Source organism: Suncus etruscus, chromosome 15 (assembly GCF_024139225.1).
Source record: "Suncus etruscus isolate mSunEtr1 chromosome 15, mSunEtr1.pri.cur, whole genome shotgun sequence".
Taxonomy (NCBI): Eukaryota; Metazoa; Chordata; class Mammalia; order Eulipotyphla; family Soricidae; genus Suncus; species Suncus etruscus.
In genome coordinates this window covers 28,235,361-28,259,115 of record NC_064862.1, presented here as the reverse complement: position 1 = coordinate 28,259,115, position 23,755 = coordinate 28,235,361, and the positions used below count along the sequence as shown (strand labels likewise).

The following is a 23,755-nucleotide window of genomic DNA, read 5'->3' as shown; positions in this document are numbered from 1 at the left end:
GGGGCTTGGACCATTTACTTTTTTTTTTGCTATACCAGTGTTGTTCAGTGGTGCTGCTAAATCACTCCTGGCTCTGCATACAGGATTTACTCCTGGTGGGTTTGGGAAACCCTCTGGGATGCCTGGGATTGAACCTTGGTCAGCTGTGTGTAAGGCAAATGCCCTTCCTGCCATCCTATCTCTTCAGCCCTGTTTATTTCTACCTATGCTTCAGAAATCTAAAGCTCGTGCTGTGCTTTTTGTATAGTACCTTCATGAAAATGGCATTATACATCGGGACCTAAAGCCAGAGAATGTTCTGCTATCATCTCACAAAGAGGACTGCCTTATAAAGGTAAATAATGATATTCTATGTGTGGCCATTCCAACACATTTCTGTTCAGAAACTGTTTTTTAGCAAGTCAAGTTAAAAAGTGTCATCGCAAGTTTGAGAATTCTTACTTTCCTTTTTTGGTGTGGTAAGGAGTCTCGGAGCTAAAACACACAGAACTTGAGTTCTGCAAATGACCTACAACTCTTGCCAAGAACGTTTTTATTTAATGGGGGATGAGGGGAGTTAGAGCTTATCTAATAGTGCTCAGAACTTGTGGCTCTGTGCTCACTGGATACTCAGAGTCCCCCAATAACTAAAAGAGGTACAACCTATCACCAAGATTTCTGGGTGCACCCAGTTGAAACATCTTTTTCCAAAAATGGTTTGCTCTAGCATGTGGCCACAGTCATGAATCTGGGGTCTGTGAGATGCCAGGCATAACACCTAAGAATTATAGAGCATCTTTGATACAGGTCATCAACTTTGGGGGAGCCTTTTCTATATGTATAGAGCATAGATAACTGAAAAGCATAGGTTTTCTAGATTCTTTGGCTCTGGATTTTTTATTTATTTATTTATTTATTTATTTATTTATTTATTTATTTATTTATTTAGGTTTTGGGCCACACCTGACTGTGCTTGGGGCTTAGTTCTGACTGCACTCAGTGTTCATTTTTGATGGGACTCCAGTGACCATATGGGATTATGCGGATTGACTCTGGTTGGCCACGTGCAAGGCACATATCGTATCCACTATTCTAGCCCCTGGAATTTTAATCAAATAGCTTAGCAAAGTGTAAAATTACTTTAAATTACACATAAATTTACAGATTCCAAATGAAGAGCAGGCACAAGCTGTTGAAGCAACTCAGCTGTAGGGCTGGAGGTATTGTGCAGAGGGGAAGGTGTTTGTCTTGCAAGAGCTGACCCAGGTTCAATCTCCAGTAGGTCAAAGCGTTCTCCCCAGCCCTTTCAGGAATGATCCCTGGAGTTAGCCCCTTGAAACAGTGGTGTCTGACCCCCAAACAAAAAACAAATGAAACAGGAGCCAGAGAGATACACAGCGGTAGAGCGTTTGCCTTGCGTGCAGTCCATCCAAGATGTTTCGAATCCAGGCATCCTACATGGTCCCCTAAGCCTGCCAGGAGTGATTTCTTTTTTTTGTTTTTTGTTTTGGTTTTTTTGGGCTATACCCAGTGACACTCAGGGGTTGCTCCTGGCTGTGTGCTCCTGGCTTGGGGGACCATATGGGCTGCTGGGGGATTGAACCACAGTCTGTCCTAGGCTAGCACGGGCAAGACAGACACTTTACCGGTTGCGCCACTGCAATTGGAGTAATTTCTAAGCACAGAGCCAGAAGTATCCCCTGAGCGCTGCTGTGTTTGACCCAAAACAAAACAAAACCCCCCAAAACCAAATAAACTAAAGAAAATGACCTGGCATTCATGACTTAGGTACTACAAGCTGTGTTGAATTTTTTTTGTTTATGACCTAGTTAAAAATGACTCCTTTGGAGCCGGAGAGGTAGCGCTAGAGGTAAGATGTCTGCCTTGCAAGCACTAGCCAAGGAAGGACCACGGTTCGATACCCTGGCGTCCCATATGGTCCCCCCAAGCCAGGAGCAATTTCTGAGTGCTTAGCCAGGAGTAACCCCTTAGCATCTACGGGTGTGGCCCAAAAAAACAAAACAAAAAAAAAATGACTCCTTTATGTCCTTAATTATAGATTACTGATTTTGGACAATCCAAGATTCTAGGGGAGACCTCTCTCATGAGAACCTTATGTGGGACCCCTACGTACTTAGCTCCTGAGGTTCTCGCTTCCCTGGGGACTACCGGATATAACCGAGCTGTGGACTGCTGGAGTTTAGGAGTCATACTTTTCATTTGGTAAGAAAAGTTTTTATTGTTTCTGAGTCTGGTTGGAGATAATTTCATTGAGCCAGAAAATGTGTGCAGGTAGAGAACTTGTGTTTAATTTAGATCATTTTTGGACTCTGGGTTTAAAGAGAAAGCTAATCTTCGTAGTGCTGAAGAAGAAATCTATATAACCAAATGCCAGAGAATGCCACTTGATTTCTTTTCCTTTCTCTCCCTACCAATATTAAGCCTTAGTGGGTACCCACCCTTCTCTGAGTATAAGACTCAAGTGTCTCTGAAGGATCAGATCACCAGTGGAAAATACAACTTCATTCCAGAAGTCTGGGCAGAGGTCTCAGAGAAGGGTATGGATATGCAAGGGTAACAGACTTACGGTTTGCCAAAGCGTGTGTGTCTGTGTGCCTGTGTGTGTCAGTCTGTCTGTCTTTGTGTGTGTCTGTGCCTGTGGTGGGAGTTTCTGTTCAAGCTTTGTGATTGTTTTCACCTGTCCATTCTGTTCTTATTGTTCTGTTTTGTTTTTTGGGTCACACCTGGCAGTACTCGGGGGTTACTCCTGCCTCTACCCTCAGCCTGCTCCTGGCAGGTTCAGGGGACCATATAGGATGCCGGGATTTGAACCACTGTCCTTCTGCATACAGCGCAAACGCCCTACCTCCATGCTATCTCTTAGGCCCCCATTCCGTTCTTGTTTCTGTCAGTTTTACATTGTTTGAGAGGCAGCAGATCTGATTAAGTCACTGGCTCCAGGAGGCAGGCAGGCAGAGGCTAAAGACTTGGCTCGGTGATCAGAGAAGTTATTAAGCGCGCTCTCTCTCTCTCTCTCTCTCCTCTCCTCTCTCTCTCTCTTCTCTCTCTCTCCTCTCTCTCTCCTCTCTTTCTCTCTTCTCTCTCCTCTCTCTCTCTCTTTTCTCTCTCTCTCTCTCTCTCTCTCTCTCTCTCTCCCCTCTGCTCTCTCCCTCCCTCTCCTCCCCCTTTCCCACCTGCAGTGCTCAGGGGTTACTCCTGGCTCTGTACTCAAGAATTACTCCTGGAGATGCTCAGAGGACCATGTGAGATGCTGGCAAAGCAAACCTCCTGGGATTGACCACACACAAGGCAAATACCCTCCCTGCTGTACTATCACTCTGGTCTGCCCTCCCTCCCTCTCTTCTTCCTTCCTTCCTTCCTTCCCTCCCTCCCTCTCTCTTTCTTCCCTCTCTCCCTCTCTTCTTTCCTTCCTTCCTTCCTTCCTTCCTTCCCTCCCTCCCTCTCTTTTTCCTCTCTCCTCCCTCTCTTCTTTCTTTCCTTCCTTCCTTCCTCTCTTTCTTTCCTTCCTTCCTCTCTTCTTTCTTTCCTTCCTTCCTTCCCTCCCTCTCTCCTTCCTTCTGTCTCCCTCCTTCCTTCCCTCCCTCTCTCCTTCCTTCCCTCCCTCTCTCCTTCCTTCCCTCCCTCTTTCCTTCCCTCCCTCCCTCCCTTCTTTCCTTCCTTCCTTCCTTCTTCCCTCCCTCCCTCTCTCTTTCCCTCCCTCCCTCAAATCCAAGTTAGCCTGGTGCAGGTCAAATGCCTTATGGATCTGTCCCTTTTCTTTTGTTTTGTGAAGTGATCACAGTAGAACTGAGGGTTTTTTTTTTCCCTTTTGGTTACATTTAGTTTTACAAAAAAGCCTGGTCCTTGTTCAAATGTGCAAACTAGTTAATGAGGTTTCATTTAAGTAATTACACAGAGCTTAAAGTAATTAGTGATTTAGTAGTTAGTGACCTAGTGTGTTAGAAATTAAAAGGTCAATTTTGTAATCCTCAAAAGAGTATAAAAACTAATCATCCTAACCCAGACTATTGTGTTCAAGTGTCAGAAAATCTAAGGACTGTTTCAATTCTACAGTGTCCACTTCATTGCTAGGGCTGTCAAGATGGATTTCTTTTTTTTTTTTTTTTGGTTTTTGGGCCACACCCCATGACGCTCAGGGGTTACTCCTGGCTATGCGCTCAGAAGTCGCTCCTGGCTTGGGGGACCATATGGGACATGGGGGGATCGAACCGTGGTCTGTCCAAGGCTAGCGCAGGCAAGGCAGGCACCTACCTCTAGCACCACTGCCCGGCCCCTCAAGATGGATTTCTCCCAGGCCTGCTTTCTCTGGAGCCTCTTGCTGCCTAGGAATTCTCACCATCCATCCAAGAAAGGGGCTCAGGGAGACCCAGGACACTGAGTTGAAGTGGGAGGTGGGGTGCGGCTTGAGGGGTATTTTTAGGTCTCTTTAAAATATTTTTATGAAAATATCACAACTTACAAAGTTGTTCATAATAGAGTTGTTTTAGACATACCATGTTCTAAAATCAATCCCACCGTTAACATCACTCCACCAATGTCCCCAAGTTCTCTCCCGGTTCAGTTCTAATTGAATTTGGCAGCAAGAAAGGGAAAAGAGGGGCGAGGGTGGGACTATGAGAAATCCTCGAAGGAAAACTGAGAGCATCTTTCTCATTTCCTGGTGGTCTTAGAGCCTGAGAGTCAGGAGTCAGGAGCCTTACGCCCTCACCCTGCTGACCCCTTCTGGTCGCCTCACCCACTCTCTCCTCTTTCCTTGTGCTTTGGGGACTGACTTTTAATTTTGCTGATGGACCGTGTTTAATCCTTTTCAGTTTGGTTTGCAAATTATATTTTTGCTTCAGCTCTAGACCTTGTCAAGTAGTTGCTGGTGGTGGATCCCAAGGCACGTTTTACAACAGAAGAAGCCTTAAGACACCCCTGGCTTCAGGTGGGTATGGGGCAGAGCCTGCCATCTACCCCAACTTTTGGGCTCGCCCTACAGTGTATTGGATTGGGCCTTAGAAAGTCCTCCTTTTCGTTCCTGGTAAATACATTGCTCTTTCAAGTCTGTTGTTCCTGCCACTTTATTAAGTGCTGATCTTATTACTGCTGTACAAAAAGTCCTTTGTGTACCCTTGCAGGTCTGTTGTTTTTGTGGGGAGGGTCACACCCAGAGATACTCAGAGATTGCTCCTGGCTCTGCACTCAGGAATTATTCCTGGCAGTGCTTGGTGGTGTTTGGAATTTGGGGGGATCAAATCAGTCACATGCAAGGCCAATACCCTACCTGCTATACTTGCTCTCTAGCCCCAACTGACCTTTGGCTTTAGAGTTACTGTAGCACTTTGCAGGCTACTGTTTTTTGTTTTGTTTTTGGTTTTTGGGCCACACCCGGCGTTTGCTCAGGGGTGCACTCCTGGCTATTGCTGCTCAGAAATTGCCTCCTGGCAGGCATGGGGGACCATATGGGACACCGGGATTCGAACCAACCACCTTTGGTCCTGGGGGTTCTTGCAGGCTACTGTTAAGGCTTCAGTTCACTTTCACTCAGTCTCTTTTCCCTCAGGGATGGGGAATCTTAGCCCCAGGAAGCTTGAACTCACAGTAGTTACCATGGGGGTTACTGACCCCAGGAAACTCTGAGGGTCCTTTTAGCCTCGACACTGCTTTTGTGGCTCTGGGAAGAACGTCCCCCATTCTCTACCTCCACACTGAACTGTTACTCAGGCCAGTTTGGTTCTGTTAAAGAAAAAGAAAAAGTTGATGTTTGAGTAGGTGGTCTTGTCCCAAAGAAAGGTAACTCATAGCTATGCATTTCCACCGGTGTCCCCCATTTTCCCTTTATTGGTAATAGATGGCTTATGTCAAATGTAAGTCCAAACAGCCATTTGGCCATTTTATTTTAGCCTGGTGTTTTTTCCTTATGCAAGTGGCATGGTGGTAAACAGGGGTTACTCCTGGCTCTGTACATAGGCATCACTCCTGGTGGGCTCAAGGACTGTATTGAGTGTCAAGGCACTAACCCTGTTGGCTATACGCAAGGTAAGAGCCCTACCTGCTGTGTAATCTATTGCTCTGGCCCAGATCTTCTTTTTGCTTTTTCTTTGTAGCTACAACTGGTGATGCTCAGGGGTTATTCCTGGATCTGCTCACAGGAATCACTCCTGGCGGGCTTAGGGGATCAGATGGGATGCTGGGGATCGAACCCAGGTCTGTTGAATGCAAGGTGAATGCTCTGCCCACTGTGTTATTTCTTTGGCCCTGCAAGTCTGTTTCAGAGAAAAGTTAGAAGCTTGTGAGTTAAGTATATCATCAGGCACTGAATGCTTGCTCTGTAAAATACTGAGTTGTTAGGGGAGGCTGAACTGTCTGGAATGATGTGGGACATTTCTTTGCTGGGCCTGTTCTAGCCTACCCCACATCCTGGGGGTTAAATAACAGAAATAAGTTTCCTTTTGGATTTGGAAACCGGAAATCTGATTACCAGGTATTGATTGGTATCTTAGTTTTGATACTGTGAACTTGAGCTAGATTTCTGGAGGGTCTTTAGGAGCTGTGTTGAAACTGGACACAGAACCTCAGTTGCTATTAGGACAGTAGAGGAGGGTGTGTGTGATTGGACCATTCCCGGAGGCACTCAAAGGCCACTAAATATGTACTATAATTCCTGGCTCTGCACACAGGAATTCACTCCCAGCAGTACTTGGGGGCCATGTGCATGGTGCCAGGAATTGAACTAGAGCCAATCAGGCAAACCTCTCAAGGCCAGCGCCCTACCTGCTGCTACTGTCTTCTTCACCATTCTAGTTCCTTCAAGCTTCTGGAATTGTCCTGTAGCCCAGCTTCTCCCCTGTCTCATGCGGTCCTGTCCCTGATGGCCAGTGTCCGCATGGGCTTCTGGTAGTTTGTGGCCTGTCTCTTCTGCTGGTGGTCACCAGTCTTTGTCTGCTGGTTCTCTTGTGCTGTTGATGTGCAAGTCATCCTTCCACTTGCAGGTAAGGACCTTTCTTTAGGACCTTCCTTACTGCACCTTTGAGCTGTTGCTGTTGCCCGAATGATTTTGCCCCCTGGCAAGATTTCTTTCTTTTTTTTTTTTTTTTTTTAATAATTTTTGTGATCAAAGTGAATTACAAATCTTTCACAGTAATATTTAAGGTACATAGTGACAAAGAATTAGGGCCATATCCACCACCAGTGTTGTCCTTCCTCCACCCCTGTTCCCAGCATGCATCCCATAACCTCCACCCTTTGCCCCTTGGACTGCTAGTGTAAGAGGTCTCCTTTGTGTATAGCTTGCTGCCTGGCAGATTTCTATGGACCTGTTAAACTGGATTACCTGGTGCCCCTCCCTCCCCCACTTCATTGCCACTGCTTTCTCCCCAGACCACTCTCTGGCTAGGGTCACCTTCTCTGTCCTCATATCCTTGTCATTTCTCTTATGAGGACACGAGAGAGGGCCTCAGCTTAGTGTATTACAATCTTAGTGACCTCTTTGGAGCTGCTGTCTCCAAAAGCATAGGCCTAGGGAGTTTGCTTTAAACATTTGAATGGGGGACTTGGAGGTGAAAAAACCGGCTCATATAGAGTTCAACCAGAATTGTGGGGACAGAAAAAACTCAGTGTTTTGGGACCATGTTAACTGCTGCTAAGGGCTATTTCCTGTCTCGTGCTATAGGATCCTTTCTGGAGGTCTTTGGGAATCAATGGCTTGCCAAACCCAATGAACTGCGGTGGGCCCACATGCCAAGACAAGGTGCTCTACCTGCTGTGTTATCTCTCTGCCCTTGGTGAACTCTTTTTTTTGGGGGGGGGGGGCCACACCCGGCAGTGTTTAAGGGTTACTCTTTTTTTTTTTTTTTTTTTTTTTTGTTTTTTGGGGCCACACCCTGTGAAGGGCTCAGGGGTTAACTCCTGGCTATGCTCGGCTCAGAAGTTGCTCCTGGATTCCTTGGGGGACCATATGGGGACGCCGGGGGATTTGAACCTGCTGGTCCGTCCTAGCGTTTAGCGCAGGCAAAGGCAGGGCACCTTAACCTCCAGCGCCACGCACGGCCCCCAAGGGTGGTTACTCTTAGTTCTGCACTCAGAAGTTGCTCCTGGGGGCCTGGAGAGATAGCACAGCAGCGTTTGCCTTGCAAGCAGCCAATCCAGGACCAAAGGTGGTTGGTTCGAATCCCGGTGTCCCACAGGGTCCCCCGTGCCTGCCAGGAGCTATTTCTGAGCAGACAGCCAGGAGTAACCCCTGAGCAACGCCGGGTGTGGCCCAAAAACAAAACAAACAAACAAAAAAAAAGAAGTTGCTCCTGGGGCCGGAGAGATGGCACAGCGTTCGGGTGTTTGCCTTGCAAGCAGCCAACCTAGGACCAACGATAGTTTGAATCCTGGCATCCTATATGGTCCCCTGAGCCTGCCAGGAGCAATTTCTGAGCACAGAGCCAGGAGTAATCACTGAGCGCTGGCAGACTTGGGGGACTATATGGGATGCCAGGATCAAACGGGGTCTTTCCCACGTTGGCTGCGTGCAAGGCAAATGTCTTATCACTGTGCTATCACTTTGGCCCTTGGTTGAGCATTATTTTAATTGAGTCTCCCCATTGCCAGGCTAGAGCTCTTGAGGAACTATTTGTTGACTGACTAAAAGGAGAGGTGGGGTTGAAGTGGGCAGGTCACGCGAGGAGCCAAGCAAGGTATTCCTGGTTGGAGGTGGAAAGCAGGCATAGGAGGGAAAGATGGGCTGGCTCAGTGGCACTACAAAGAAGCATCATCCTAGTGTCACCCCAATGCAAGTTGGCTCTTCCTGGCCAGATGGGCAGTGTGGGGAGCCACACTGAGTTGAGTCAGGAAATAGAGATTAAAGGAGAATGTAAACACAGCAGTTAAGGCACTGGCCTTGCAGGCACAGCTCTCAGTTGCGGTCCAGCTAGGAGAGAATGGGTGAGGGGACCATCAGGCCCTATAATACTTTTCCTTCCCCACTCCCCCTTCTGCCCCAGTGCTGGGGATTGATCTCTGCGAGTTCACACTTGCTAGGCAAGTGCTCTACCATTGACGCTCCATCTCCATCCTTCCCTCCTTAATTTTAATTTGGGGGCCACACTAAGCCATGTCGCCGGCAGCTACTTCCTGGCATAAGTGACCCAGATGATGCCAGGAATGTTCTAGAACCTACACCTCCTGCAGGCAGAGCGTACATGCACTTTGAGTTACATCCCAGCCCTGGCCTGCCTTTCTTTAAATGCGTTTCTTTAGTTTCCAATATTACAGAATGCACTGCACCCTTCGTCCACCAGAGCTCTAGCACCCCCCCTTCACTGATGTCCCTTCATTCCTGTAGCCAGCCATCATGGCTTGCAACAAGTGTAGGAGTTAGTTTTGTTTGATTTTACCAGTTCCTTTGTTTTTTGTCGAGATCATAATAAATCCCACATCATTACGAGCAAAAACTGTAGGTCATTATGTTTTTTCTTTTTTTTTAATTATATAAAATCTTTATTTAAGCACCATAATTATAAGCATGATTTGTAGTTATGTTTCGGTCCATAATATGAACACCCCTTCACCATTGCAACCTTTCTACACCAGTGCCCCACCACGCCCCCTCCCCTGCCTGTATTCGAGACAGGCATTCTACTTCTCACTCACTAACATTGTCATGCTAGTTGTTAGTGTAGTTATTTCCCTAACTACTCTTTGTGGTGAGCTTCATATTGTAAGCCAGTCTTTTCTGCCCCCTAAACTCTACTGTCTCTGGCTTATTACAATAATGCCATTAATTTTTTTTAAAGCCCATAGATGAGTGAGACTATTCTACGTCTATCTCTCTCCCTCTGACTTATTTCACTCAGCATAATAGATTCCATGTACATCATGTATAGGAAAATTTCATGACTTCATCTCTCCTGACAGCTGCCATAATATTTCACTGTGTTATGAGTACCACAGTTTCTTTAGCCATTCTTCTGTTGAAGGGCATCTTGGTTGCTTTCCAGACGTCCTGGCTGTTGTCTAAATAGCACTGCCAATGAAATATAGGTGTAAGGAAGGGAATTCTTTGAATTGTATTTCTTCCTGTTGTTTCCTAGGGTATACTCCTTAGAGTGGTATAGCTGGATCATTTATCAGAGCCTCAATTTCCCAGTTTTTTGTAAAATCTCCATATTGCTGATGGGAAATGCCATCTAGTCCAGCCTTTAATGTTTTCTTTCTTTTTTCTAATTTATTTCACTTAGTGTAATCCAGCTGGAGGTGAGTGGAGCCTATCAGAGAGAAGACTAGTTTTGTTATATGTGATGTCATGGGTTTAATCCTTGGTCCTTGGCATTGCCTGTCTCCTCTTTTTCTCTCTCTCTATCTCACATACACACACACACATACGCACACACATGCACACACACACACACCACACACACACACATTTGAGGGCACTTAGTCAACCACCTTAAACTACAAACATTTTTCTTCCGAAATTATAGTTTGCTCTTATACAAAGACTGAGCTGTAGTTGACCGAGTACAGAGACCAATTTCTCGATCCAGTTCTCCTTTCCGGGGCTTTCATGTGGTTCATATCTTACCTATTTTGAATAATAATACTGTTATGCCGACTCAGGTGCACATATCTTCTTGAATTACTGTTTTCATATCCCTTGAATCAATTCCTGGAAATGATATCACTGGGTCATATGATATTTTTAGATTTTAGTTGTTTTGGGTTTTTTCCGGGTTTTTTTTGTTTGTTTGTTTGTTTTTTGTTTTTGGATCACACCCAGCAGCGCTCAGGGGTTACTCCTGGCTCTGTGCTCAGAAATAGCTCCTGGCAGGGTCAGGGGACCATACGGGATGCCGGGATTCTAACCATCACCTTCTGCAGGCAAGGCAAATGCCTTACCTCCATGCTTTCTCTCCAGCCCCTAATTTTAGTTCTTTATTTAAAATTATGTTTTAATGTTGCGTTGTCTTTGTTTGGAAGTCAGCTATTCTTTGTTCAGAGCTTACTCCTATCTCTGTGCTCAGAGATCACTCCTGGCAGGGTTCAGGGGAGAATAAGTGGTGCTAGAGATCCAACTGAGGCTGACTGCTTGCAGATAAGCTTTTTACTAGCAGGCTTTCTCTCCAGCTCCTATGTCCCCTTCTTTTTTGTTTTCTGTGGTTGGCAGTGTTTGCTGAGTGCCAGGCATTGGTTGTGATGATAACCTTTGGTTGCCATGTGCCAGGGATTATTCAGTTGGCTGTGGTACCAGATCCCCTATGGCAATGCTGCCTGGAATGCACCCAGCAAGTGCAGGATAGTTCTGGGGATGGACCTTGGGTCCTCATGTTTGCAAAACAGGTGATGCTTAACACTGAATTCTCACCTCCCATGATTCTTGGTTCAGCTGGACAGGTTCGCTTGTGTCAGTATAGTTCAGGTCCTGCTGGGCTGAACCCATCACCAATGGTGAGACTTGTTTTTTACTTTAGGGTCACACTCAGTGAAGCTCAGGATACTCCCAACTCAGTGCTCAGAGTTCCATGCTGGGGAGTGGGTCCTTGGGCTCCCATGGGTTAAACCTTTAGTAGTCATCCCCCTGCCCTTTCCTTTTATGAATACTTATGACAAATCTTGGCAAGGTCACAAGCTCTGAGATGAGATTAGCATGTCTTGCACCCTCGTCACTCAGTGCAGCCACTCTCAGTTCTGTGTCTCACTAGCTGCCCAGCATCTCTGCCCACGGCTCATCACGGGAACCTCAGCACTCTGCCAGCTGGCACCAAGGAACACTGAATGATCAGTGGAACCTGAAGCTTAAGGATCTGGTGGATCTTGACTAGCAATGCCCTGAGTTGCCACATCCCAGCCTTATTCTTCTTCTCCCAGCTTTTTTACTTGGCTCTTTGTGGGTACTAAACTGCTGCATCTAAGCAACCCATTGGTTTGTCTGACTTTTGGGGGAAAGCTGGGAATAGATTGTGTGTTGTGCGGAGAGCTCACTGTTTAGGAAAGCTTAGAAGCAGAGTGATGCTGAGTCGTGCCTTGAACAACAACAGACCTACCTACCCCGGGGCTTTCAGACCTAAGCCACAGGCCAATTGGAGCTTTGAATTGGGAGGAAGCTCAGCGCATGGAAGGCTGAGTGAGTCGGGTCCAGCGCCCAGCCTAGTCGCCCATGCATTTCCTTGCCTGGATAGTGGAGTGTGCGGGAACTGGTGTTAGGCTCTGAGATGCTCACAGACATTCCTGAGAATGTCTGTGCCTCAGGCAAGATGTAGTCTGATTCATGGATCCCTTAAAGATGCTGCCCCTCCCTGTCTCCTTCCCCGCCACCATCATGCTTTTGTTCACCTGGTTACCATACAACTGGGACTTTCTTCTATAATAATGGATCAACTCTGGGCTGGGATAATAGACTTGTATGCAGCTGACCCCAGTTTAATCCCTGACACCACAAATGGTCCTCTGAGCACCACCAGAGGCTGTTCCTGAGCACAGAGCTAGTTTTAGCCCCTGAGCACCACTAAGCCCCTGAGTGCCATCTCAGCATCTGGGATGCAAGGTCTGAGAACTTTTACTTGCTATGCCTTGTGAGTCTCTGTCCGACTCTTGGAGAGAATCAGGTGGGTGGGTTTGATTCAGAGAATGTTTGAGCACCGAATTCTAAGGAGACTGCTGGGGCAGGCAGAGGCAGAGGCAGGAAAGTGTGGTCTTCTCCCCGAGAATTTCAGCAACGGCTTGGTCTCTGGGCAGTTAGACGCCTCTGCCTGCTTCTCTGGTGCCCAACCCTGCATTGATAGGACTGTTCTTTCCCTTCAGATATAGCCAGAAGTATCTGCTTTTCCTCTCTTCACAGGATGAGGACATGAAGAGAAAGTTTCAGAATTTGCTTTGTGAAGAAAACAGATCTATGGGTCCAACTCACTTATCGGCCCAGGTATTTAAGTTTAGAGCTAAGAGTAAGTTGGATACATTAGAAGCAATTGCTGGGACTGCTTGCTTGCTTGCTTGCTTGCTTTCTTCTTTCTTTCTTTCTTTTTCTTTCTTTCTTTCTTTCTTTCTTTCTTTCTTTCTTTCTTTTTCTTTCTTTCTTTCTTCTTTCTTTCTTTCTTTCTTTCTCTCTCTCTCTTCCTTCCTTCCTTCCTTCCTTCCTCCCTCACTCCTCCCTCCCTTCCTTCCTTCCTTCCTTCCCTCCCTCCCCCCTCCCTTCTTTCTTTCTCTTCTTTCTTTCTTTCTTTCTTTCTTTCTTTCTTTCTTTCTTTCTTTCTTTCTTTATTTCTTTCTTTCTTTCTCTTTTTCTCTGCCTTCCTCTCCCTTTCCTTCTCTTTTTTTCTTCCTTCTTTTCTCCTTCCCTCCTACTTTGCCTCCCTCTCTCCCTGTCTTTCTCCTTTCTTTCCTTCTTCCCTCCCTCTCACCTTCTCTTCCTTCTTTCCTCAGCCCTGGAGGCCTGAACACTGGCCAGTAAGCTGGAGTGACCCCTGCTCTTGTTGGGTCCTCACATTAAACAGCTGCCCCAGTTGGCCAACAATTGCAAGTGAGACCCCTTCAGGCCTCCTAAAAGCCACTTGGGATTTTGCCTGTCACCCAAGAAAGGGGATGGGAAAGTTTGGAAAGTGATTGATGATTCATTGATAATAATTGTATTCCTTTAAGTCCTTTGTAAATGTAAATGAGTATCTATTCTTTCTCTCTTGGGGGTGGGTGGGTGTTTGGACACTCACCAGTAGTGCTAAGGGCCTATTTCTGGCTATTCCTGGCTCTGTGCAAAGAAGACCCTAGCGGTGCTCAGGGTACCATATGCAGTGACAGGGATCAAACTGCAAGCCTGGCAAGCACCTCCCTGCTATACTAGACCACTGTTCCCCTGTCCCACACTTATTTTTTTATGCCTTATTTTAGTGAGTTACATTGTCTGATAAAAGAACCCCCCATCAGTTTTTTGCTTATTTTGTTTTTGGGTCATACCCGGCAGCACTCAGAGGTTACTCCTGGCTCTGCTCTCAGAAATTATTCCTGACTTGGGGAACCATATGGGATGCCAGAGATTGAACCCTTGTCTGTCCTGGGTCAGCCACTTGCAAGACAAATGCCTTACCACTGTGCTACCACTCCAGCCCCTCTATCAGTTTTATTTTTTGTTTGTTTGTTTTTGTTAAGGGGTCACACCCCAAAACAGTAACATCAGGGGTTACTCCTGGCTCTATGCTTAGAAATCACTCCTGGCAGGCACAGAGACCATATGGGATGCCAGGAATCAAACCATCGTCAGTCCTGTTGGCTGCTTGTAAGGCAAATGCCCTACTGCTGTGTTATCTCTCTGGCCCCGTCTCCATCAGTTTTATAATGGGAAAACAAAGGCAAAAAGATGATAATTTTCTCATGTAAAATTTTCTTTCCAAGCATAGGCTGTTTATGCTGTTGACCTTCTAAAGATAGCCTGGGTGGATGAGAGGTAAAAAGGAAAGAATTGGGTGTGATGAGGTCAGTGAGGACAACCAGGAAGTCTTCTGTGAAATCCTTCAACATTATTGATAGCATATTGGGAGAATTTGCTAAACATGTTATGATATGTGTGTAGAGGCTCACCCAGTGAAAGATCAGAACTTTCTCTGGGCTCTGTATTGAGGGATTACTCCTGGCGGTGCTCAAGGGACCATATATGATACCAAGATGGATCCTGAGTCAACCGCATGCAAGGCAAGCACAAGGCAAGAACCCTATCCAGTATCACTTGGATCTGATTTTGCTGATCTTTTTTGATGGGGAAACGCACCTAGTGGTGCTCAGGACTTCTGGTGCTGTGCTCAGGAATCACTCTAGCAGGATTCGAGGGATTATATAGGTTGACTGGGATTGAACCTAGGTTGCCCACTTACAAAACAAGTGCTTTACCTAGTGTACTGTTGCTCGAGCCCCAAATTTGCTAATCACAAGAAAGCAAATGTTTCTCTTTGACCATCCCTACCCTTTTCATATTTCCAGCCTTCCACAAGTCAGAAGCGGCACCTGGAAGGGGACGTGGAGGTTGCTGGTGCCAGGAAGCGCCGGGCCGTGTGTGCTGCTGTCTCGTGAGCTCAGGCGAGAGTCAAGAAATTCCTGAAACCTGCCTCCGTTGTTTTTTTTTTCCATCTCTTTGTTTGATGCAGGAATGTTGCTTTTCTACCATCAAAAAATACACTATTAAAATTTGGTTAGAAAGTTGTTTACGATTTGTACTGCTGCTTGATGCTCAGCTCCCTAGTTGTGAGCCGCATACACTTGCGGTTTATTTGAAGTTGTTTGGAGCTCAGCCGTGGCTCTTTCTTGGCCAAGTGTCTTGGGATGTCACCCTGGACAAGCTGATAAATTTACTAAATGATTTTCTGGTATGTGGGCCACATGTGGCAGTGCTCAGGGCTTACTCCTGGCTCTGTGCTCAGGGATCACTCCTGGCAGCATTTGGGGAACCATATGAGGGGATCAAACCTGGATCTGCCTATTGTTTTGTAATCGCTCTACCCGTCTTACATTTTTTTAAATTAAACAATTTTGATTCAAAAAGTGATCAATAGTTGTGCTTTATACATACAATTTTGTTTTGTTTTGGACCCACATCTAGCGTTGCTCAGGGGTTACTCTTGGGTCTACACTAGGAACCACTCCTGGCAGTGTTGACACCATATGGGATGTTGTAGATCAAACCTGGGTCTGCTTTGTGTAAGGCAAGTGCCCTACCTGCTATACTGCCATACTGGCCCTCCTGTACAGTATTGGTGCCAATTCTACCACCAGTGTCAATTTCCCTTCACCAGGATCCCCAGGTTTTCTCCTACCTCTCAGCCTGTCAATTTGATAGGTACATTTGAAAGCATGGAAGTTACAGTTTAGATCTCTTGTTTTCAGTTGTCTCTGTGGTTTGCATATATATATAGCTATACCAGTCCACTACATCACCAGTGCCCCCAAGGCCCTTGATCCCTAACACCTCTCCATTGCTTCCTGTTTGTCTCTTATTTTTTTAATTATTATTTTTGTTTTATTTATTTATTGTGGCCACATTAATCATGCTTAGAGCTTAGTCCTGACTCTATGCTCAGGGATATACCTAATAGGACCCGGGTGATTATAAGTGGTTGCCGGGGGATCTAGCCCAGGTTAACTATGTGCAAGGCAAGTACTCTATTCGGTACTACTGCTCTGGCCCCCATACTGACAAGTTTGTTTGTGGGTTTTTTTTGGGGGGAGGACCACACCTGGTGACGCTCAGGGGTTACTCATGGCTCTATGCTCAGAAATCGCTAGTGGCTAGGGCAGGAGAGATGGCATGGAGGTAGGCCATTTACCTTCCATGCAGAAGTACAGTAGTTCAAATTCTGGCATCCCATGTGGTCCCCCGAGCCTGCCAGGAACGATTTCTGAGCGTAGAGCCAGGAGTAATCTCTGAGTGCTGCTGGTGTGACCCAAAAACCAAAGAGAGAGAGAGAGAGAGAGAAATCGCTCATGGCTTGGGGGACCATATGGGACACTGGGGGATAGAACCACGGTTCGTCCTAGGTCAGCTGCGTGCAAGGCAAACGCCCTACTGCTGTGCCACTGCTCCGGACTTTATACTGACAAAATTTTTTTAATTGACTTTGTTTTATTTTTTTTTAATTTTTTTATTTTTAATTATGAGAACAGAGATGCAAAGAAAGAGGACAAGGTAAGGTTACAGTGGAAGGACAATCATCCATAACATAATTCTCAGAAGAAGTCCCCTTGCTGATATCTTAACTTTGAACTTTCAGCCAAAGAAAGTTAAGATAAATAAAACAGAATCCATGTACAATTACTTTGTCCCTCAAGTCCCCAGATTGTAACACATTATAATATTTCTTAACAGCACACAAGGCAATCTAAAGCCATAAAACTTACATAACTCCTTAAACATTAGAGGCATAGTATTTTTTACATTTCCATGTACATGCATATTAGCTTAAGTTAACCTCAAATTTTAAGTGGGTTTTTTTTAAGGATTAGAGTCAAAGGAGCACAATAAAAACGGTGTTAGAGTGGCAATTGTTGTTTGCATAGGCCCACCAAAATATGAGGGGCATGGAAAGGAATAACCTTGGCCTAAATACAAAGAGACCCGACCCCTGAATTTTCCTGGCATAAGACCAAATCTAGGCTTCAGGCAAGCTAGATCGTCCAATCCAAGACATTGTCTGTAGTGCCAATACACTTTTATTTTTCACACAGTCTCTGTTGTTGGTATCATGTTTCTGTTTTAAAGATCCTGGAATCTGCGAATCCTACATTGAAGTCAGGATGTGGAGTGTCCTCTTGTTTCACCTCACCATTAAAGGGCAATGCAGGAAGCCCTGTCCTGTAAGCAGGTCGTTGTTGTTAAGTCTTCTCAGTGTTAAGGGAAGTCTCTTTTGAGCAGGTCGATGTCTGAGCAGTGGTAGGGTCTTCTGTGGTAGAGGATTGCTTCTAGGTGATGTTATAGACAAGCCTGGATGTTTCATGTATGGCTTCCCTGATTCAGGGGTGAATGGAAAATGCCCTTTCTTCTGAGGCCTGTGCCAGGTCATTATGTCAATGTTCAGGGTGTAAGGTCCCTTTGCACTACAAGATTTGTGTATTCCAATCTCTATTAGGTAGGATTTTATTTGTATGTATAGTATTTTCTCATTTTAATGTGCCTATGCAAAAAAAGGATCAATGCCACATGGCGTTATTGGTGTATATTGGGGCCACCCCAGAAGGCCTGCCGGGGGCAGAAGAGGGGAAGGCCCCAATTCTTTCTTTCTTTCTTCCTTCCTTCCTTCCTTCCTTCCTTCCTTCCTTCCGTCCTTCCTTCCTTCCTTCCTTCCTTTCTTCCTTCCTTCCTTCCTTCTTCCTTCCTTCTTCTTTCTTTCTTTCTTCCTTTCTTCCTTTCTTTCTTTCTTCCTTTCTTTTTCTTTCTTTCTTTCTTTCTTTCTTTCTTTCTTTCTTTCTTTCTTTCTTTCTTTCTTTCTTTCTTTCTTTCTTTCTTTCTTCCTTCCTTCCTTCCTTCCTTCCTTCCTCTTTCTTTCTTTCTTCCTTTCTTCCTTCCTTTCTTTCTTTCTTCCTTTCTTCCTTTCTTTTTCTTTCTTTCTTTCTTTCTTTCTTTCTTTCTCTTTCTTTCTTTCTTTCTTTCTTTCTTTCTTTCTTTCTTTCTTTCTTTCTTTCTTCTTTCTTTTCTTTCTTTCTTTTCTTCCTTCCTTCCTTTCTTTCTTTCTTCCTTTCTTTCTTCCTTTCTTTCTTCCTTCCTTTCTTTCTTTCTCTTTCTTTCTTTCTTTCTTTCTTTCTTTCTTTCTTTCTTTCTTCTTTCTTTCTTTTCTTTCTTTTCTTTCTTTTTTTCATCTTCATAGTCTTTTTGTGGGGGGGGGGGTTGGTTCACACCTGGCAGTCCTCAGGGGTTACTCCTGGCTCTATGCTCAGAAATTGCTTCTGGCAGGCTATGGGGACCATACGGGATGCCGGGATTTGAACCACTGTCCTTCCGCATGCAAGGCAAATACCCTACCTCAATGCTACCTCTCTGGCCCCAATAGTTTTCTTACAAATACATAGTTGAACATGATTGAGTTTCAGTCATACAATGTGTAACTCCTTTCACTAGTGCACATTTCCCACCACCAATGTCACCCATTTTCGCTCCAACCTCTCTCTTCTGAAACAGGTTTCATTTTCCCTCCTTTCTCTTTTCTTTTTTTTTTTTTTTTTTTGTTTTTTGTTTTTGGGTCACACCCAGCAGCGCTCAGGAGTTACTCCTGGCTCTATGCTCAGAAATTGCCCCTAGCAGGCATGGGGGACCATATGGGATGCCAGGGATGCCAGGATTCGAACCACTGTCCTTCTACATGAAAGGCAAACACCTTACCTCCATGCTATCTCTCCGGCTCCATCCTTTCTCTTCCTCCCACCCCCTTTTAGACAGTGTAGTTTGCAATATTACTACTGAAGGAGTGTATCATTCCTATGACTTTATCCCCTTTCAGCATCCAGTTCTTAACTCTGCCTCTTGAAATTCAGTCACCTTATTCCTCCACGCGTGGGTTCCTCACCTATCACAAAGGAATGTTAGAAATCCTGAGCTGCACTGCACGGCCTGGAGACTGGGCTTCACATGGTTCTCCGGGTCCTTCTGGGTCAAGATGGCATGTCTGTGTCTTATCCACATTTCCCAGATCCAAACAGCCCTAAAGACTGAGTCACCCACAATTAATTTGGCAGAAGATGCTGACATGATGAAAGAACTTTTCTTGATTACCTGTATTATAATATTTGCTTCAGAAATATTCACATGTGGGACCGAAGAGATAGCACAGCAACAGGGCTTTTCTCTTGCACGCAGCTGATCCAGGACAAATGGTGCTTCGAATCTCAGCATGCCATATGGTCCCCCATGCCTGCCAGGAGTGATTTCTTAGTGCAGAGCCAAGAGTAACCCCTGAGCACAGCTGGTTGTGACCCAGAAACCAAAACCAAACTCCCTCCCCCCCCCAAAAAAAAGAAATATTCATATGTTTGGTTATAGGACTCTACTTGGTGTTCAAGCTAATATAGTTGATGTCCCAATTTCCCTTCAGGAAAATTTTGATCTTGCAACTTATCCAGTATCTTTATCAAGGTGAGAATGAGAATTCACATTTGGCTTGTGAAGCAGGTGTACAAGTACTCGCCATCTCCTGAGGATGACAACCAGTCTCTAGCCCAGTCACTTGGTCACTATCCCTGCAAACTTCTGCAGCTGCAGGGCCTTTAAAATTTGTCAGACCTCTCATGAGCTGGAGGCTAGCTCTAGCCGGCATGGGGTTGGGGGAGACCCCATGTGGAAGGCCTTCTCCCTGGCATCCCATATGGTCCCCCCAAGCCAGGGACAATTTCTGAGTGCTTAGCCAGGAGTAACCCCTGAGCATCAAACAGGTGTGGCCCAAAAAAAAAAATAAATAAAATAAAGAAAGAAAACTATTCAAGATAACCTTGTAGGGATCAGAGGCTATAACACAGAGGGCTGGGAGTTTGCCTTGCATATCGCTGACTTGGTTAGATCTCCAACATCCCATATGATCCTCAATGTTGTCAGGAGTGAGTTCTGAGTCAGGTAGAGAAGCCGGTGCTGGCCATCCAAGTCCTGGGCACTGTTAGATGGTTCAATGTCTGGAATGGTTATGAATTTATCAATAGAAATGACACCAAAGAAAAACATCAAAAAAGAAATGACACCAAAAAAGATGTCTTTGTTCACTGGATAGCTATTAGGAGAAACAATCCCAGGAAGTTCCTGTGTAGTGTTGGAGAAGGGGAAACTGTGAAGGTTGATTTGTCAAAGGAGAGAGGGAACCAAAAGCTGCTAATGTATCTGAACCTGGTGGAATGTTAGTGAAAGGGAGCAGATATGCTCCCAATCGACATAGGTTTCTTCAATTCAACCCCAGCCTCACTCAGCTGGCCCACCACCAATGGTGGCAGAGGCCCTCTTGGGTGAGACAAAAGCAGATAGTGAAGGGGAAAGAATTGAAGGCTCTGGGCAGTGTCTCGAACACCACCATCTACCATTTTTCCTCTACAAGAGGCGCCTTTTGCGAGGACCTCAAACCCCTCACCTGCAGCAGATTATCGAAGAGACCCCAGCAGCCTAACACAGAAGGTGATGATGGAGAAGATGGAGGCCCCAAGACCAGCTGAGTACCAACCAAGAAGAAGCTGCTTTTAGAACTTCCTGAACCTGGGTTACCTCCAAAAAAAATCAACTATTTTTTAGGCTAATCTTTTGACTATTTGCATCGGTCATTGTCTTACTACTTAAATTGTGTTTTATCTCTCTGTATCCTACTTTAGGACTTACTGCAAACAGAAAATTTTGTATCTAATTTTAATATTTGTTTGCACAATTCTAGTGAAATGTATTTTAGAGTTTTGAAAGTTCTCAGCTATCCTGGTGAATGTTTCCCAATTGCTATATCTTATTATATAGATATAGATATAGATATAGATATCTGTTGTATCCCTGTTATAGACTTATCAATAGTGCTTCTGTCATAATACAAAAAAGGTGGAGAATGTGGGTATCCTCTCCCCCAACTTCTTATTTCTCCCACCTGAATGATCAGAACTGCCCACACCTGGAATGAGTGGGTAGAGGAGTCTGCATGGGGGAGAGACAAGAGGAAAAGAAGGAGAGTTGGAGACAGAAGTGGAGGAGAGGCGTCATCATCAGAGATTCAGCATCAGATTCAGCATTATCACTTGAGTGTCATCAAAGAAGTAGCAGCAGTACCATCACCAAAGGGAGTAAGTCAGCCTGGAAGCTAGTTGGGAAGCCTGGAAAAGGCAGCTGAAAGGGAGACAGAGGCCGAGAGAGCCAGAGAGAGGAGAGAAGTAGCTGCTAGAAAAAGGCTTACTATAAGAGGAGATGTGCATGGCAGTAGGGACTGTGAAATAAAACTGGCTGACTCCTGGAACTTCATCTGACTGCTTTCTGAATCTCTTTGGCCTCACCCTGCAACATTCAGACCTGCCAGACCATGGGGCTGCAGGAGCTGGGTCCAGCCCAGAAAAGCCTCACCATCTCCCCACTCCAACTCTAGGACTCATTCATTTAAATTAAGACGACATATAGGTATCTTCCAGAATGAGTCTGAATAAACCAAGGTGAGACTTGTTCTTGGTATTTCAAATGTGTGAGTTGCAAGTTTAGTTCAGTGGGCAGTGGTTTTTGATGCTGTGTTGTTGTGCTGAGGATTTACACTGAGCCCTCACACATCCAAGGAAGTACTGCACCTCTCTGCCCCACACAGGCATTTTGCTAGGAGGCATTTTGATAGATGGAAATTGACTGAAGCAGGTAATTCGGTGCTACATTTTCTTAGGTCGTAATGTCTCACAAAGAAAATTCCTTTTTTAAATTTGGTTTACGAGCCACATTTCAGGATGCGGAGGGCTTATTCTCAGATCCCTTATAATCTTGGGGATCATACCTGCTAGGGCTCTTGAGGTCATAAGAGGTGCTGGGGGTGGAACTTGGGTGGTCACCTAAAGGCAAGCACCTTACCTACTACTCTATCACTCCAGCCCCTTTGTTTATTTTTCAAAAAGGTTTATGTTTTTAGGGTTTCTCTGCAGTAGAGTTCGCAGGGAGATGAGACAGGGGCAGGGATATTTAAAGATGAAGAGGGCAAGGAGTTTACTGATCTTTTTAGTGGCATACTGGGTTCAATCCCCAGAAACCCATATAATCTTTTGAGACTTTCAGGAGTAATCTTTCAGCAAAGAGTGCTAGAAGTAAGCCATGAGCCCTCCACTAAAGTTGGGCAAAATTCTAGTGGCTGGGGAAACAATTTATAGGGCTCAATCGCTTGAGGGGGAATTGTTTGGCTGGTTTTTATGTCACACCCATCTGTGTGTGCTCATGCCTTACCGCTGGCCCTGGGATCACTCCTGTTGGGCTTAGGGGACCTTATGGGATAATGGTGGTCAGCTATTTGCAAAGTGAGTGCCCGACCCGCTTTACTCTCGCTCTGGCCCTGAATCTCTAGGTTTGATCCCACGCATTGCATGGCCCCCCCAAAGCACCACTGGGAGTGATCCCTGAGTCCTAAGCATGAGTAACTCCCAACACAGCATTCCCCCACCCGATTACAACAAAATTTCAGGTCCAGGGATATTCTAGGACCAGCAGAAAGGAATGGGTTCATGCTTTCCATGTTAAGGCCTTTGGCAATGTGTGGCCCTCTGAGCTTTGTTGGCTGTGGCCCTACTGACCTCCACTACCATATTGTCACTTAGAGTTATAAGTTCCACACAATCAGGATGAGTGGGAGCAATGCCTGAGAGCATTGTTTCAGGAGTCTCTAGTAAAAATAAACAGCTCAGCAGGATGAGACTGTGGTGGGCATGCAGGTGGGTGTTCTATCCCTGCACCCCCACATATAAGTCCACTTTCCAAAAATAAATAATGAAGTGCCAATTTCTAGCTGGTGCTTACCTTGGAATACTTAATTTTGTGAAAGCACAAAAACTTACTTAGTGTGGAAAACGGTAGACAGCCCGTGTTCTTCCTCGGACATGTCTCTGACTTGTCTCTGTCCCTGCTTCCTTCCACACCAGAGAAAGTGGAACTAACTTCCACTTAGTTGAGCATGTACTTCCTAAAGGAAATAAGTAAATAATAGAGTAAAAAGAAAATGAAAGGTGGGGGTAACAATGCATAGGGCACCAGCAGGAAGTCACTGCCTTGCATGCAGTCCATCTGGGTTTGATCCGCAGCATCTTGTGTGATTCCTTAAGCATCATCACCAGTCAGAGCCCAGAGCCAAGAATAAGCCATGAACACAGCCAGGTGTGGTTTTTGAAAAAAAATTTAATTGTTCCAGCAGAACACACCAAGAACAAATTGAAAATTGTAATGTGGGGGCCGGGCGGTGGCGCAAGAGGTAAGGTGCCTGCCTTGCCTGCGCTAACCTTGGACGGACCGCGGTTCGATCCCCCGGTGTCCCATATGGTCCCCCAAGCCAGGAGCGACTTCTGAGCGCATAGCCAGGAGTAACCCCTGAGCGTTACCGGGTGTGGCCCAAAAAACCAAAAAAAAAAAAAAAAAAAAAAAAAAAAGAAAATTGTAATGTGGGTGTTCGCTTCGACAGCACATATACTAAAATTGGAATGATACAGAGAAGATTAGCAGGCCCCTGCGCAAGGATGACACGCAAATTCGTGAAGCGTTCCATATTTGAAAAAAAATGCAATTTGGAGTGAGAGATAGTACAGGAGTAAGGTTCTTGCCTGTATGTGGTGACTCCAGCTCAATCCTAGCCCCACA

The 23,755-nt window shown here is 45.5% G+C and overlaps 1 protein-coding gene and 1 non-coding gene across 2 annotated transcripts in view; both read left to right on the top strand.

The window, feature by feature from the left end:
- The window catches only part of CHEK2 (checkpoint kinase 2), a 38,517-nt gene extending 33,656 nt beyond the window's left edge, over window positions 1-4,861 (top strand). The window contains exons 10-13 of the mRNA XM_049788827.1: window positions 248-334; window positions 2,039-2,202; window positions 2,422-2,537; window positions 4,842-4,861. Coding sequence (XP_049644784.1) covers window positions 248-334; window positions 2,039-2,202; window positions 2,422-2,537; window positions 4,842-4,861 — 387 coding nt within the window. The remainder of the gene's footprint in view (window positions 1-247; window positions 335-2,038; window positions 2,203-2,421; window positions 2,538-4,841) is intronic.
- An 18,702-nt stretch (window positions 4,862-23,563) lies between these two features.
- On the top strand, window positions 23,564-23,669 carry LOC126031666 (U6 spliceosomal RNA). Its single transcript, XR_007503499.1, has one exon. It is a non-coding gene; the product is annotated as a U6 spliceosomal RNA (small nuclear RNA).
- Window positions 23,670-23,755: the final 86 nt, after the last annotated feature.